Genomic DNA, 16,653 nt, shown 5'->3' on the forward strand with positions numbered 1-16,653 from the left:
TAAATGTTCTTATCCCCAATGTACCTGGGAGTGTTGTATTTATTAATTAATTTCACCTTGGGATAACCGGTATAAATCCCGAACGTAGTTAAATGAAAAGTGAATTAATCTATAAGAACTGTAGTTGTTTGGCATTACTAGTGTGACAAAAGGCATGTGATTTCTGCACTTGAACGATACATGCACAGGAAGAAATGCATCTTACCCCGGTCAGACTAGAAACTCATGCTACAAACCTCCCTGAATAAAGCAAAGTATCACAGAAGCAAAACAAAAGGAAGCTGAGAGAAAGTATGCGTTTTCCATTCCAGAAGGATATACCATGCCAACGGTTGTTGGTTATATTGAAGGGAAGTGCTTTTCTGTAGCAGTTCAGTTGGTCAGCTGTATGCTATGGCAAATCTTGGTTTCCTGTGTAGTTCCCCTTAATTTTAATCTAGATCAGGGGCACCAAGGAGAACTAAAGTAGTTTATCATGTCAAGTGTATTCTGCTGGAATTTACTTCTCCTAAACTAATGGCTATTGTTCCTCGAAAATGTATTAGATTATGAAAAATTGAGCTTTCCCTTTAACAGTTTACTCTTACCGTTTACTGGCCATTTTATTAAATATTTCCTTTTAGGGGATTAAAGTAAATATGAGGATATGCAGAGGATTTCATTTGAAAGAGACATATAGTTTATATAGTATAGCAATAGTGAAGTATCTTTTCAAATGTAAATCATTCTTACTCGATTTTTAGCTAAGACTACTTACAAACACTGCAATTATATTTGTATACGAATAATGATGGTGCTTCCTCATTTGAGGCAAACATGGAAATCTAAACTTGTGACAAAACACAAAAATGTGCCAATGTGGGTAATCTGTATACTTACTCGTCTTGCAATGACAGGTGCGACAGCCATTCTGATCAAGTCGGAACCCATAGGCACAATCCTTTTCAGTCAGAGTGCAGTTCACCAACAGCTCACATGTGGGAGGGCCTATTGTGATATATGTTGGTTCTGTAAAAGAGATTTGTGAAAACCATTAAAAACATCATCGGGCACCTGAACAATAGTTTTGTAATGAACATCATCGGGCACCTGAACAATAGTTTTGTAATGACACTACAAAGTATATTATTGTAAAAACACGAGCAGGGAGCTACATGAAGGACAACACTTATTTCAACCAACATTAGTAATGTCCACAGGCCTGTATAGTTATTGATGTTGTTTATGTTGTCAACTCAGTTGAAATAAAATCGCAAAAGAGCAGTATCTTGTTTGATATTTTATTCATGTGGACAATATACTTGAATTTTAATATAAGCATATGTACTTACAAAATTTGAATACGGATAACCAAAAGGAAATGTAGGTTTTAAAGGGCACTGAAAGTAAATTAAGTTGTAGTTTTTAAATTCAGTGTTACTTAGGTTTGCATTTGTTTAGTTCAGTATTACAACTCATGTAAATGAAGTTTAGTATTAAGTTAGAAGAATAGAGGGAATAATCGAAGAGGAATTTATTAGAAATGTGTTACTTTTTATTGTTTAGTTTAGTTATGGTACATATTTGTAAGTAGGTTTCAAGCGTTAGAAAGTTTTGAGTTTTGAAGTTGATTGAGGTGCAGTTTACCTTGTGTAGTGTTAATGCTTTGAGTGCTCGTAGCGTGCTGAGATGGCTTTCGTTTATAGATCATTGTAAAATGCATTGTGCATTTTTTGAAGTGTTATTTTTTGTGCCTGATAGATTGCAAGTTATTGAGTGAATGTTATTTTAAATAATAGTGTAAAAGGTTAGCATGTGATTAGTTGCGTAGGTTATGTTAATCCAGGGGTTACAAGTAGGTGTTCAAAGTTGTAAAATTCGCCATAAATATAACTTGACCCTTTTCATAAAAAAGCCGAATGCGGGTAGGTATAATGAAATACCACACAGCAGACGCATGTTAAGTATGGCAGGTAGTTAGTTTTGGTAGGGTAAGTATGGTGAGTGGGTAAGGCATGTAATGTATAGTAGATAAGTTAGCATGATTATTATGGTAGATGTGACAGGTACGTTTAGCTATGGGGGTAGCTATGTAGAGTAGTTATGGTGGGTAGGCATGTATGTTGCGTAGGTATTTTCGGCATGATGGGTTGGTATGGTTGGTAAGGTATGGAAGGTCTGTGAGATTGGTTCAAGGGAGTAAATTAATGTCAGACATTCCTGTGCTCCGTGTCACATATCTAATGAGAAGGAATGCAGATATATTACTCTTTTGAAGCTTAGCATACATCTTAGCTGTAGAATATTATCAAGATAACATTTAAAATAGGCGGCATGAGAGTTCTCTGTAAAATTAGAGCATCAAACTGGATATCTGCAAAAACCAGCAGTATTACCTAATCTGAAGAAAAAAACTGTTTAAAAGTACTAAACCAAGCATTCAATATGCCACCTATTTACTAGCTTCATAAAAAATTCTTAATTGCAGCTGCACTCACACAGGCCATATACTGGTACGAAAGTCCAAATATAACTAGTCTGCAATGCACTTTGGCAGCCACAAACAATATCTGTTAAAGGTGCATAGGACTGACCACCTAATAAATACTAACTCTCTTTCAGGATATACCTCCCTAGACCATTCCCACCAGTGGCATAACTAAACTCAAGGACCTCCCTGCAAAGTACACGGAGGGGTCCCCCACACTCCAGACCCAATCAGAAGCTCTCAGGTCAGGGGCCAGCTGCCCGTGCACAGTGCTGGAGGGGGCCCACCTGGAGCACAGGCTACCTCTCCCCCCACACACACACCGCGGGGGCTGTTACGCCACTGACATCCACATCCAAGACTGGAATCTGGTTAAAACAGAACAATATAATTGTTATTTCTCAAGTAGTCAGTCACTACCAGGAACGCCACAGCGTCTACCGCAAAAGTACATCTTTGGCTTTCACATTCCCAAGAGGGTACGTGCTAGCCATGATTAAAACCTGGACATGAAAATCAACTGAGTATTTGAACAGCAAAACTCAACCTAGGTCTTCTGTATGCAACTTCTGTAAGTAACTTGTTGACCGCAACAACCTCAACGCCGTCTGCATTAATAATTCTTTATAATTATAGAACTGCTGTACATGCATGTAACCCTACACAGCACAGCACACTCATCCTCTGGCAAAAAGGAAAAGGGAAAACACAAAGGCATATGCCACACACTTCCTCTGTTTCAAATGCCATATTTCCAATGATTTAACCATCATAATAAAAAAAAATACAATCATGAACTTTATGTATAGAGGGGTCCAAAGAAAAAACACAAAGGAAGGAATTAGCAATGCAAATAGGGAAAAAAAGATCATTGCCTCCAAGTCCATCTTGTGGCATACAGTCTCCTGCTCATTTTGATAAAATCCACTCTAATGCATTGCAACAGCAGGCAGAAAACATCAGCTTTATCCTGCAAAAGGTTTTAAATCTTCGACTTTAAGGTCTAGGCAGTATGAAGCAACAGAAGTCCGAGAATACACCTGTCGAATCTAGATGTTGGACTCACCTGGTATATGACTGTTCAATGACTACCGTGCGGCCTACAGAATTAGGTAAGCTTTGTGAAAATAAACATCTATGTAGGAATTCAATATTCGTGGTCTAATTTATTAGGCCACCTTTTTAATCTTTTATTTTACAACTCTTTCCCTCTGGGGTTAGCAGTACATGCTTCTCAAGAGAAAAAAGGACTGAAATGCAATACAATGCATCATGCTGAACACAGACGTGAATAATCTGCTATTATGGATCAAGGCAGCGAAAGCAGACCAGAGTGGGACGACTGATGATGCTGCAGTTCTACTTATGCGAATAAGAAGGAACAGAGTTATAAAGTAGATTTATTGAAGGAGCGCGAACATTGCTGTTGGCATAAAGTGTAATCCTGCCGATAACCGGTTTGTACCTAGCACAGAGATTTCAAGAATCGGAATTGGTATGGTGCTAGATGCAAGGGTAACTCTAGAGAATGAGGAATTGTACCATGAAGGGAAAGCTACGATGAATGAATGGAGAGAAGTTGCAAAATGGCACATCGCGTCCTTGTGTAAAATATCCAAAAACGTAGAATGCACGGGTACTATGGTGAGAATCCCACACAAGAATATAGCGAACAGGAATGCAAGTCACCGTGTCTTTAGTCGTGACGCAACCAAAACATTGACCAAATATATTTTTCATACACTTTAACAGATCATTATGGTAGAGAAAGATAGACATTAAGCTAGTTAACGGTCCTGGGAGGTGCAACCACGAGGGAAATATAGCAAATAAAAAGTGTGGCTGTGATGCTCTGCTTTAGGCTTAGGAACAGCAAGATAATTCAAAACAAAGACAGCCTATAAAACCTTGGGCTAACATAAGTTGACACTATTCCCAATCAAAATGCTGGCCAAATTAAAAGACATACACTCTCTTCCAAAAGACACACTTTTGTAAGAAGAATAGCAATAAAGAAACAGACGGTAGGTTTATGTAAATAACTCTTATAAGAACCAAACTCTGGGGGAGGGTGAGCACTGTTCCCACAACTGGACACAGCCACCTCCAAAGGCCGCACCTTCATTGGCCAGTTGCCAGGTTATTTTCACCAAGAGGACGGGTGCTCAGACCCAGGTTCACCCTCATGTGAATACGTCCCTAATCTTGGGCAGTTCATTCACAGACAGAACCCAGTCATGTGTGGCTCAATTGAGTTTTCAGGCATCACTCGGAGTAGAGTTGAGCTGAAGGCACCAAGGCCACTCTACCTTCTGTGAAGCGACTCTGAATCGGCGAGGTTTACATTTTTTAGGTCTCGCCTATTCTATCCCGTAGGGATTGAATAGGCAAGATTATAGTAAGCGGTCTGAAAAGTCTACCTAGCTGCGGATTGCGTACAGTTCATGTGAACCAGGCGCGTGCACATCGCACACCCACACCATTGCCAGCCACATCCCACACCATTTGTCTGAGCCTCGGCATCAGACTTCAAAGGAAGCCGCTCCCCCACTCCCCGCCCCCATCAGGCTTCAAAGGAAGCCGCTCCCGCACCACGCAATGCCGAGAGCTTGTTTTAATTGGAGGCTTCAAAATCATATTGTTAGCCCAGGCCTGCGTCAAGGGGACGTAAACTGCACCCTTCCTTTTGCAACTCAGATCCAAGTGAAGACCCCAACATGCGCCACCTGGCCTGTACTGCATCACTGTACATCAGCTCCCTCGACCCCCTCCTTCCCGCTGTGCGGGTCCAGGGATAAGTCCCACCGTATGCTGGGGCTGAGTGCACCTTGTGTGAGCCGGGCTGACACCGACTCCTGTAACCAGCACCTTGACGGCTCCACTCACAGCTCTCCTAGTACGTGTGCGCGGACGTGGCCCAACTGAGGCAGTGATGCACTGCACATCGGCACTCGCGGTTCTCCCGACACACTGCCCCGCCAGGTAACACAACGTTACCATGACCCATGGACAGCAACCACAAAACTGCAGTTTCTTCGCCGAGCGCCAGGGACGCAAAACTGCAGCTTCAAACCGCTTCGTATTGTCTGCGCTCCATCCCAGCTGCAGTAGCTGATGGACAGATGCCCTTTAGATGGCACAGGAGTCATTTCTATAGAGAATCGTCTGGCTGCAAACACATGACGAATCATTCTCTGTGGCTTCACCGCCCCCCCTTTACCTTCGCTTACAGTATTCCCACACACACACACTAACACCTTTTATTTTACCTCCTCTGGTTCCCTCCAAACTCACGACGTGTAAAGCCGCTCTGATATTTGAGAGTTGGTTGTGTAGTCTTCAATAACCTCTGTGGTTGCCCATTTCACTGTGCGCCTATTGCATCAGTCACCAGGAGGCGCTATAAGGCCTACGGGCCATCTTCATGTCACGCATTTATTTATTTAATTTATTTTGTGACTGTATGTAGCGCGGACTCAGCCCGTGGGCATCAGAGAGCTTTTCAATAGGGAAAACTGGATGGTATATAAATAAATCACCTCTGCGGACGGTGCATGTGAGTGTGTTTTCACATGCATCAATGTGTGCTTGTGTTACCATGCCAGCTCCCTTATCTCCCACATCAAATTGTTGTTCTTGCACAGGTCCACGTGGTTCTAGGGGACTTGTTTGCATGTTTTGACGTGGCTGAGTGGGAAACATATCGTTTCTCTTTTATTGCAGAAGCAACCTTTCAAATATGTGTTCCTGCTATCCACGTGAGTTGGAAATTACGTAAAACATGCTATTTCTGTGGGAAGGGCGGTGGTTAGGCTTCGACTCTAGATTTCTTCGCCATGGTTTCTTACAACATTTAACAGTTTAACAGTAGCACTCTACTGCCCTCTCTCTACCGCCCTCTCTCTACCGCCCTCACTCTACCGCCCTCACTCTACCGCCCTCACTCTACCGCCCTCACTCTACCGCCCTCACTCTACCGCCCTCACTCTACCGCCCTCACTCTACCGCCCTCACTCTACCGCCCTCACTCTACCGCCCTCACTCTACCGCCCTCACTCTACCGCCCTCACTCTACCGCCCTCACTCTACCGCCCTCACTCTACCGCCCTCACTCTACCGCCCTCACTCTACCGCCCTCACTCTACCGCCCTCACTCTACCGCCCTCACTCTACCGCCCTCACTCTACCGCCCTCACTCTACCGCCCTCACTCTACCGCCCTCACTCTACCGCCCTCACTCTACCGCCCTCACTCTACCGCCCTCACTCTACCGCCCTCACTCTACCGCCCTCACTCTACCGCCCTCACTCTACCGCCCTCACTCTACCGCCCTCACTCTACCGCCCTCACTCTACCGCCCTCACTCTACCGCCCTCACTCTACCGCCCTCACTCTACCGCCCTCACTCTACCGCCCTCACTCTACCGCCCTCACTCTACCGCCCTCACTCTACCGCCCTCACTCTACCGCCCTCACTCTACCGCCCTCACTCTACCGCCCTCACTCTACCGCCCTCACTCTACCGCCCTCACTCTACCGCCCTCACTCTACCGCCCTCACTCTACCACTCTACCGCCCTCACTCTACCGCCCTCACTCTACCACTCTACCGCCCTCACTCACTCTACCGCCCTCACTCACTCTACCGCCCTCACTCACTCTACCGCCCTCACTCACTCTACCGCCCTCACTCACTCTACCGCCCTCACTCACTCTACCGCCCTCACTCACTCTACCGCCCTCACTCACTCTACCGCCCTCACTCACTCTACCGCCCTCACTCACTCTACCGCCCTCACTCACTCTACCGCCCTCACTCACTCTACCGCCCTCACTCACTCTACCGCCCTCACTCACTCTACCACCCTCACTCACTCTACCACCCTCACTCACTCTACCACCCTCACTCACTCTACCACCCTCACTCACTCTACCACCCTCACTCACTCTACCACCCTCACTCACTCTACCGCTCACTCTACCGCCCTCACTCACTCTACCGCCCGCCCTCACTCTACCGCCCGCCCTCACTCTACCGCCCGCCCTCACTCTACCGCCCGCCCTCACTCTACCGCCCGCCCTCACTCTACCGCCCGCCCTCACTCTACCGCCCGCCCTCACTCTACCGCCCGCCCTCACTCTACCGCCCGCCCTCACTCTACCGCCCGCCCTCACTCTACCGCCCGCCCTCACTCTACCGCCCGCCCTCACTCTACCGCCCGCCCTCACTCTACCGCCCGCCCTCACTCTACCGCCCGCCCTCACTCTACCGCCCGCCCTCACTCTACCGCCCGCCCTCACTCTACCGCCCGCCCTCACTCACTCTACCGCCCTCACTCACTCTATCGCCCTCCCTCTACCAATCGCCCTCCCTCTATCTATCTATCGCCTCCCTCTATCTATGGCCCTCCCTCAATCTATCGCCCTCCTATCTATCTCCCTTCCTCTATCGCCCTCCTTCTATCTAGCGCACTCCCTCTATCACCCTCCCTCTATCTATCCATCGCCCTCTCTCTATCAATCTATCGCACTCACTCTATCTATTGCATCACCACAGCATCACTCCGCACCACCACGGCATCACTCAGGGGCACAACAACATCACTATGCGCTACCACAGCATCACTGAACGCCACAGCATCACTTGTCACCACCACATCACTCAGCCCCACCACAGCATCAATCTGTGCAACCATTCAACAACAACTGGTTCAAATATGTTCTCTCAATGTTTCAAGCTGTATTACAAACGTCACAAAAAGATGTTAATATTTCACTTCTGTTCTTCGATTTTCGTCATAATAAAATACACTGAACATAATCTTCACAAAAGTTATTTACAAAAGTTTAAGCTATTGCCATTATAAATTACATAAACTTTTATTTAAGTATTAATTATTTAAAAAGATTAACAGCCATTGTTATTTGTAATATCAATACATCTAAGTCACGTAAATACAACACATATTGCATTACAAATGCTATAGGTGTCGCAATTGCGAAAATGTAAACTATTGGAATTGTAAATGACAAAGCTATTAATTTAGCTATTTTCAAAACCAACACATAAATACAAAATTTGTCATTTACAATACCAATAGCTCAAACTTTCCTAATGTGAGACCTATTGCATTGCAAATGCTTGTTCTAAATTTGAATCTCTAAAAGCAAGTATTCGATTAAACTGCATAAAATAACCCCCCAGTTCATATGTTATGCTTGATAGAAGAACATCCAAATTCACACCCCTTGCTGCATGACTGATGTTCACTGTGCTCACAGTCACCCTCTAGATAAGAGGTGCTTAACCTTTTGACTTCTGTTAACCCCCACTTAATCATTACTGGAATCCGGGGATCCCCAATAAATCATTTTTGGAATCTGGGACCTCCACTGTGTCATTATTGGAAGCCGGGGACCCGGCCCTAAGCAATTGCAATGATTTGAACCACAAAACAATATACAAAAATACAGAATCAAGAATTCGTGAAAGAAATAGACAACTGATGAAATATGTAATTTAATCACAAACAAATATAATAAAAATCGAAATCTGAATTTTAATGGGAAGGTTGGATGGTTTCTACATTCAAATAAGCCCTTCAATTTCAAATTCTTTCACATTTACAGAACGTTTTAAAATGTTACAGTATGCCTTTTTATTTACATACACATTATTATTCTGATATTATTTAATTTTCAAAGAAGTAGCAGACCCCTAAGTAGGCTATGCGGACCCCCACTGGTCCGCAGCCCACAGGTTAAGAACCACTGTTCTAGAGACTGCTTTGTTTTCTCATTTCTGTAAGCTTTCAGTGTATCAAAGTGCTCTGATCCAGCCGCAGGCAGTTGGTTGGCACTACACAAACCACCTAAACACATACAAAGCTGCCGAACAGAAAATCACACCTAAGCTTGCACTTAAGTCAAGAAGCGTCAGTTTAATTTTTATAACAATGCGCTATAGAAATGCTAACTTAATTCCCAGGAGGGTGTTTTGAACTGCGCCGTTTCTAGTAGAGTTTAATAATACAGTGGGTCCCTCTTTCAAGAACATTCTTAGAACCAAACAAGGTAAAATGTCCTCAAGCAGAATGCTCTCATAACAGAAATTACTTCCATAACAGGGATCAAATTGGGTCTTTGAACTGTTTATACACGCGAAAGGATCGCTGCTCCATGAAATCATTTTTCCTGCTTCAGGAGATATTGCCTCATCCAGCTTACCCAGTTTCTTGGTCAACAACTTGTTGGCTCATAATATTCAATTTCAAAGGTAAACCAGCATTGGCAATGCCAAAAGGTCTGGCTTGAGAGGAATATTGTAAGGTAATGTGAAGCTTTACAAGTAGATAGAATGTGAATGGATATGCCTTTTTGTGGAAGCAAAGAACTGTAGAATAATATTAGAATAGGTTAAAAGCTCAGCTGATAGTTGCACTGTCAAGCCAGACCTAAAAATCCATGTAGGTTAGTGACTGCCCTCCTTCCATCTGTGCTGCTGCCAGAGAAAAACACCATAACTTATTTAAAACACTTTAACAATACAATGTCATGTGTGTGCCCATGGAAGTTCAAATTCAGGCAGCTGGATACATAAGCAAAATGATCAAATGATCACAGCTGTGTGGAGAGGAAGCACAGTTTTGTGGAAGCACATAACTTCTGACCAATCAAAACATGTTCTCCTGGCTCCCAACGTGTGGTCGGAGCTAAAGTCCCTCTCTCGTGATGTGATGCTCACATATTTGTCTGGAGACAAGTTGCGCTGTCAAACCAGACCATAATGTTTAAGTCAATAAATCAAGCTCACCAACAGGACATGGGCTTTGATTGTGCTTCTGATGATTACTGTGTTGCACGTAAAGCGGCTGCCCTGTATGTTGCTTGGTGGTCGATTCATCGAAATGCCAGGGCAAGTGGAAGAGACACCTCCAGGGCACAAGTCCTAAATAAAGAAGTGGGGGGACGCTCACAGACAGGAAGTGACGTCACGACAGGAGGTGACGTCACGAAAGGCAAAAACCTAGAAGTGGGGGGACGCTCAAATACGTGAAGTGGCGGCACGACCGGAAGTGACGTCACGAAAAGGAAAAAAAAAACTAGAAGTGGGGGGACGCTCAAATACGTGATAGCGCTCACATATTCCCTTGCATTTTCACTGATGACCGAGTATCAGATTTGAGTTTTTATGACATTTTGTTAAATGCAGGTTTTGGAAAGTGCTTTCATCTCCTATGCCCAAAAAGGAGGGGCAAAATACAATCCATTCTTTTTAGCGTAGTAAAATGATTTTCCGGGGTGTACTACAAGACTTTGTGGTGATAATAGAACATATTATCTGCTTGTAAAACTCACTAGGCATAGCTGATCGATCAATGTTGTTTACCGAATGTACATGGTGCAATACTTGGACCCAGAAACTGTTTATAGTGAGTTCCTGAAAGTGTCTTGTTTCTTTCAGTGAAAAAACTGTTTTCAGGGTCCTGCAAACGTGAAAGCTTTATTGAAAACCTAGATTTTTGGGAGAAAAGCGTGCATGAACCACGTTCTGCATATGCTATTTCCGCAGCCCACTAGATGTCAGTGAAGAACTAAGAACGCCAGTTGAAAGTCATCAGAATATGATCAGCCAAATTTGTACTGTTAAAATAGGTTTGTGTTTAATAGTTGGTGTAGCGCTTTTGCGCAGGGGGGACGGCGTCCATCCATTGGTTGAAGATCTCGGCGTCTATTGGGTACCCTGGCAACGGCGAACCTGGTAGGTGCAGGGGCGTGGTGACCGGCGTGGTGCCCTGCGGCAGTCCGAGAAACTTCCGGATTCAGCCAGCCACCCGGAAATGCATTGTTTACTTCGAGCGCGCTCCTATTTTGCAAGGGTGGACGCGGTTTTGATTGAAAATGGTGGACTGCGTTTAGCAGGGTGGACGGCGTCCACCCTGGAAAACCCTCGAAAATAAGTGGGGGGATGCCGTCCACCCGCGTGGTACCCCGACTCGTGCCCTGGACACCTCAGAACCATTGACCACCCCCAACATTATTGGGTCAAACCCTTGTACCAATCCTCAACTGCTTTCTCTGCACTTCTTAGGGGAGAGGGGCAGGCATTGAGTGGAAACCACAAAAAAGTAAAGAGGTTAATAAATGTCCAGTTTAGTTTCTGATCCGGACACTATTCTCTTCATGACCCCAAGTGCAGCAACAGCAATACTAATGTTTTGGGATCCAGATGGCTGCTATTTCTGGCCCCCCTAATGAAGTCTGTGACCAGAACTATCCTTGGAAAGCAGCAGATCACAACAATGAGAACAAACTACAATTCAACTGAAATAACATGGTATTTGAACATCTATATACAAAGAACATCAAAATGCTAACATTCACTTTGAGGTTTACTGCTGCATAGTTACACAATGGATACTATACATATGTGAAACAATTCAGAAAAAGTAATAGGGCGCGAAGCCATGCAACTCTCCGAGCTCACACAGTAACTGCTTTGGATCAATCAAATTGTTAAAGACAATCATTTTGAATTTTGTGCAATGAAAAACATTTTGAGAACTCATTCAATACGCTGCCACATGAACAACACCAGTGCAAACGTTCCTAACACAGAACAGAAGTGCCAGCATTCCTCTCACACAACGGGTGCAGGATGAGTTGCAGCACAGAACTGGTGCACCATATGCAGCAGCGGTGCAAGCACTCCCATGTACACAGGGTTCTCATACTGATGACCTCACAGTTCCTAAAAAATGTGGCATTTCTTCAGTGCTTAATTTGCAGAAAAATAAGTGCCAGGGTCCTCGTCAAGAGGCCACTTCAGCTTGCACCACTCATTGCCAACGCTGCCAGTGAGAGTACTAACACAACTACTAACCATCACACATACAGAAGTGACAATTCAGACTATTCCAGGCTCCCAAAGCTATAAGAGTGGTTTGAGAAGCAGGGGTTAGTCATTTTTAAAGTATATTAAATTAATAAATAATTTTTATCGTACTCGTCTCTGTATTAGACAACAGTGTCACCTTGTGGCAGAATGTAATACGTGCTGGCTTTGTCAATTAAGTGCTGGTGCCAAGCACCAGAAACCACCTGTTCAAATTAAGCACTGCAATTCTTCAAAGACAGCAAAATAAATGTTGAGATGACATTTTAAATGAAATAAAATCATCGCCAAGCGATACTGAGTTGCGGCCAGGCCCACAACGTCAGGAACCTGCAAATATTGATGAGCATAAGTGCATGGAGGTGGGTTGAGAAGGAGCATCCGTGGATTTTCCAGCACCCCCCACCCCCTTCAAGGAGTCCCGCAGCGGGACGGCAAACGCAGGTACCGCCCCAGGCTGTCTCAGGTCTAGCTACGCCACTGGGTAGTCCTCAGTGCACAGTTTCCTCTGCACGTCGATTCCCAACTTTCAGATTATGTCCAATCAGAAGCTCAGATAGGACAGAAGGCTGTCCTTTTTCCTTTATCATGGCTTCTGATTGGGCATAAGGGCTTACAACTGACAGGCCCCAGTTCACTATTATCAGACATGCTGGACTGCCTGACGCTAGTGCAGAGTGTCAGATATGTATTGCATCTGTGAAGAGATGGGCTGTAACAGCCCATGCTGACACATGCGCAATACAGCCATAGGGAGCCCTCTTCTGGTTCAAGGTGACATTGCAGCTTTTACATATAATGAAATGGTCAGTGACATAATTTTGTTACATGTAAAAGCTGTAATATTTTAAGAAACAAGATGCAAGTGAAACGTGATTGTGTGTGTGTGGGTGGGGGGGGCGGGGACATTGCCACCATTTTGGCCCCTATGGAGAAGCCTCTCCTGGTAGGCAGGTGAACAGAGGTTGCAGTAATGTTGAGGGGAGTTTTGATTGGAGGGGGTTACTGCTGCAAATTAAGAGGGGTGAATTTGAGTTGAAGGCGAGATTGTGGAGACCTGGAATGGACTTGAGGCATGGTAGGATTAGGTGAGTTCGGGGTGAGGAGAGGACCATGTGAGGAGATGATTAGGTGAGGAAGGTGAGCTGAAAAGGTCCTGAGATTGCCATGTATAAAAGAGATCAAAGTGGGGCAGGAGAGCTAAGGAGAGAAGCAAGAGAGCTAAGGGAAAAAAGCAGGGGACTATTGTGGGGGGGGCATGAGATAAAATGAAACACAAGGTGTTGTGTGAGGGATAACATGAGAAGAATGAGGCCCTGGTTGACAATTAGCAGAAATGTTCACTGCATATGGGATCAATTTCATTAGGAGCAGTTAGCCTAGGGTTACAGAGGTCCGAGCCTTGACGAGAGGAAGTGTTATGCATGACATGATGCTAAAGCGATAAGAGATCCCGGAAGGCACACGCTTTGCATTGGTAATTGGAGCAGAGGTATGCGGAAAATGAGTGCAAGGAGTTGGGCGCTGCTGGGGGTGTTTGTAGAAAGATAGGGAGTACAAAGAGGTGCTGGGTCACAAGACCAAGGAATGGGAGGCCCAGGTAGTGCTGTAATGAGGCTGCCAGCAAACCAGCAAGACTCTACTGATGAAATAACTAACGGCCAAATCAAAGGAGACAACTTGCTGCCAATTCATTGATTTGCCACATAACCTTCCACCGAAGTGAAGGTGCTGATAAACAAAAATAAGAGATCAACTGTTCTTGGAAAAGAGGCAATTCACTAGGTCGTCTCTTCCCTTCGGTAGCTGAAATTTTCAAGATCATTTTTAGGTTGGGAATAATAATTCCTATATGTTTTTTTTTTAAACCAGCATTATCAAAGACATGTTTCCTTGATATCAAACAACTGACACAGCCTACAGGAATTATCCATGGTTCTTTAATTCATTAAACATCCTTGGCAAATGAAGATTTGGGTGGTGAACCTCATGACATGTGACAATATAGTGCCGAATCCTAGTTATTTCCAATTCCTTCTGCAGCATCATGACCAAAGCCCCCACCCTTGGTACATCCATGAAGACACTTTACCGACCTGGAGAAGAACATTATTTTGGTGATGTCTCAAATGTCTTCTACATACTGTTTCCCTAAAGGGCCTAACATTTAGAGGCAGACACCACCGTTTTTACTACATAGAAAGTACATACTGATTGCAGTGGCTAAAATCACTTTCATTTTCTTTAAACTCTGGACAACCAAACAAACTTTCTTGAAAATCTAACATTAAAATAATCAAAGGTGGTATCTAATTTGAGTTATTATTGTACTCAAGTGCATTAATTTGTGCTTTAGCACAGATTGTAACCTTTGTAATCATCCCCTCAAGCTGGAAGCCCCCTTCCTCTCCCCACCAAGAGTAGGGTGAAGTTTCCACAGGAGCAACTAACCATTTGTTGGATGGACATCCACAATGCTGTCAATCCAGAAATAACAAATATAACTAAGGCCGGAGTCGTTCACTTCCAGCAGATAAGACCGTCAACCAAATAGGAGCAGACACCATATGCGATGAGGGGTAGGTTACACTATCCATTGATAGAGTCCATCACTTAAGAGACACTTTCCCAAGAAATTGACTCTTGGAAACCAAACTCTAGGTGTCCCTTCTCAGTCTCTACAGCAGAAAGCCAAGCAATGTTGTCATGTGCAGTACTTTATTCACCTACCAAACAGGCGATAATTCTACTGCATGCGATATTACTATGCTGCCCGATCTTCTCTTCATGACCCCAAATGAGAATTTGTAATTTTGCATAGAGATTGTGCAAATTTTGCATAGAGATTGTGCAGCTGTGTAATATTCTGCATTTCGTGCCTAAAGTTGTTCTGCACAGAATAGCCTTAGGTTTTATACACTTTTACCTTCAGTAACAGCGGCACACTGGTTTACCTATGAAAGGGCTCTTTTCATGGCACTGACCAGATGGAAAAATATTGATTCTTACTATGGTCACTTCAAAATGAAAAGCCTCGAGTTAAGAAACTCAAGCATTTTCATGAATATTTTTTCAACTGAACTGATTTTCATCGTTCTCGATTCCAGTCATGTGAGAACAAATTTTAGCCTATGTTATTTCCACAAACCACTATGACGAGAGCAGTGTAATGGAATTGCGCCTGGTGATCTTTTGCACACATGCACATAAAATTTCTCAGTACTCCTTGGAAACTTGAGTGGCGAGTTCATATTCCATACCCATGCTGCTGTAGGCTTTGGCTGGACAGACAATATGGATGTTCATGAAAGCCAGCTTCCACCAACTAATTTGACGCTGGAAGTACACCTAAACTGGCAACAAACAAGACAAGGCTACACTATACATTCCGAGTTCCAAAATGTGTAACACTATCTTATTATAAAACAGCAAAATAAATACCTCTGGGCAGGGGCGTAGTATGAGTAGGGAGGGAGTTGTTTGGGGTGTTGCACCTTCCCTAATAAATGTATTTCCTGATAAATCCTTGGGTACAGGTGCTTTCAGATGGGTATGGTGAGGTGTCTTGGACTTCTGCAGGAATTTCTAAGTACGTACAGACAAAAACGCACACACACTCTCCCCCTCTGTTTTGAAAATCCCTAAAAATGTAGGTTAGTTTACAAACTACTGCGTTTTCTCGCACTTAGTTCCCCAAACAATCTGTATTCCTCTACCTATCCACTGCTCCTTAGGCCTCTCTCATGCATCCTGTCCTGCTTGTCGTATAGTACATTTTACCATAATATGCAAGCGTGACTGTTGGAAAATCTGAAGCTCATAACACCCCTCGCCCCCCAATCTTACTAAGCTACACCCCTGCCTCTGGGCAGGGAGGTATCCAGCAAAAGTTACCTGAAGAATCTCGTTTTCCTACTCCTATCTATAGTTAAGATAAAAGATACACTTATTTGTTTTATCTTTATTGATTTTAATCGCAATCCAACAGTATGTTCGTACATAAATCCAGCACAGGATGTGCTATGTTATGTTAATGTTGCTTGTAAAGCGCAGTTACCCTTGGGTGTCCTGGCGCTGGAAGTTGCCTACTTGGTTGCTGAGGTGAACTGACTGAACAGGGAAAAAGCCAGGTTTTAAGCCCCCTTCTGAATGAAAGGAGCTCAGTTGCGCTTCTGAGATGGAAGGGTAGACCCTTCCAGGCTTTTGCAGCACAATTGAAGAAACTCCTACCCCCCCAGCTAGCCTTTTTGACACGAGGAATTATTATTTATTTGTTAAATTCAGGGTAGAAA

The 16,653-nt window shown here is 44.1% G+C and overlaps 1 protein-coding gene across 1 annotated transcript in view; it reads right to left on the bottom strand.

The window, feature by feature from the left end:
• The window catches only part of CRIM1 (cysteine rich transmembrane BMP regulator 1), a 937,771-nt gene that overhangs the window by 222,785 nt on the left and 698,333 nt on the right, over positions 1-16,653 (bottom strand). The window contains exon 8 of the mRNA XM_078648622.1: positions 880-1,008. Coding sequence (XP_078504748.1) covers positions 880-1,008 — 129 coding nt within the window. The remainder of the gene's footprint in view (positions 1-879; positions 1,009-16,653) is intronic.

The sequence above is a fragment of the Lissotriton helveticus genome, chromosome 6 (assembly GCF_964261635.1).
Source record: "Lissotriton helveticus chromosome 6, aLisHel1.1, whole genome shotgun sequence".
NCBI lineage: Eukaryota > Metazoa > Chordata > Amphibia > Caudata > Salamandridae > Lissotriton > Lissotriton helveticus.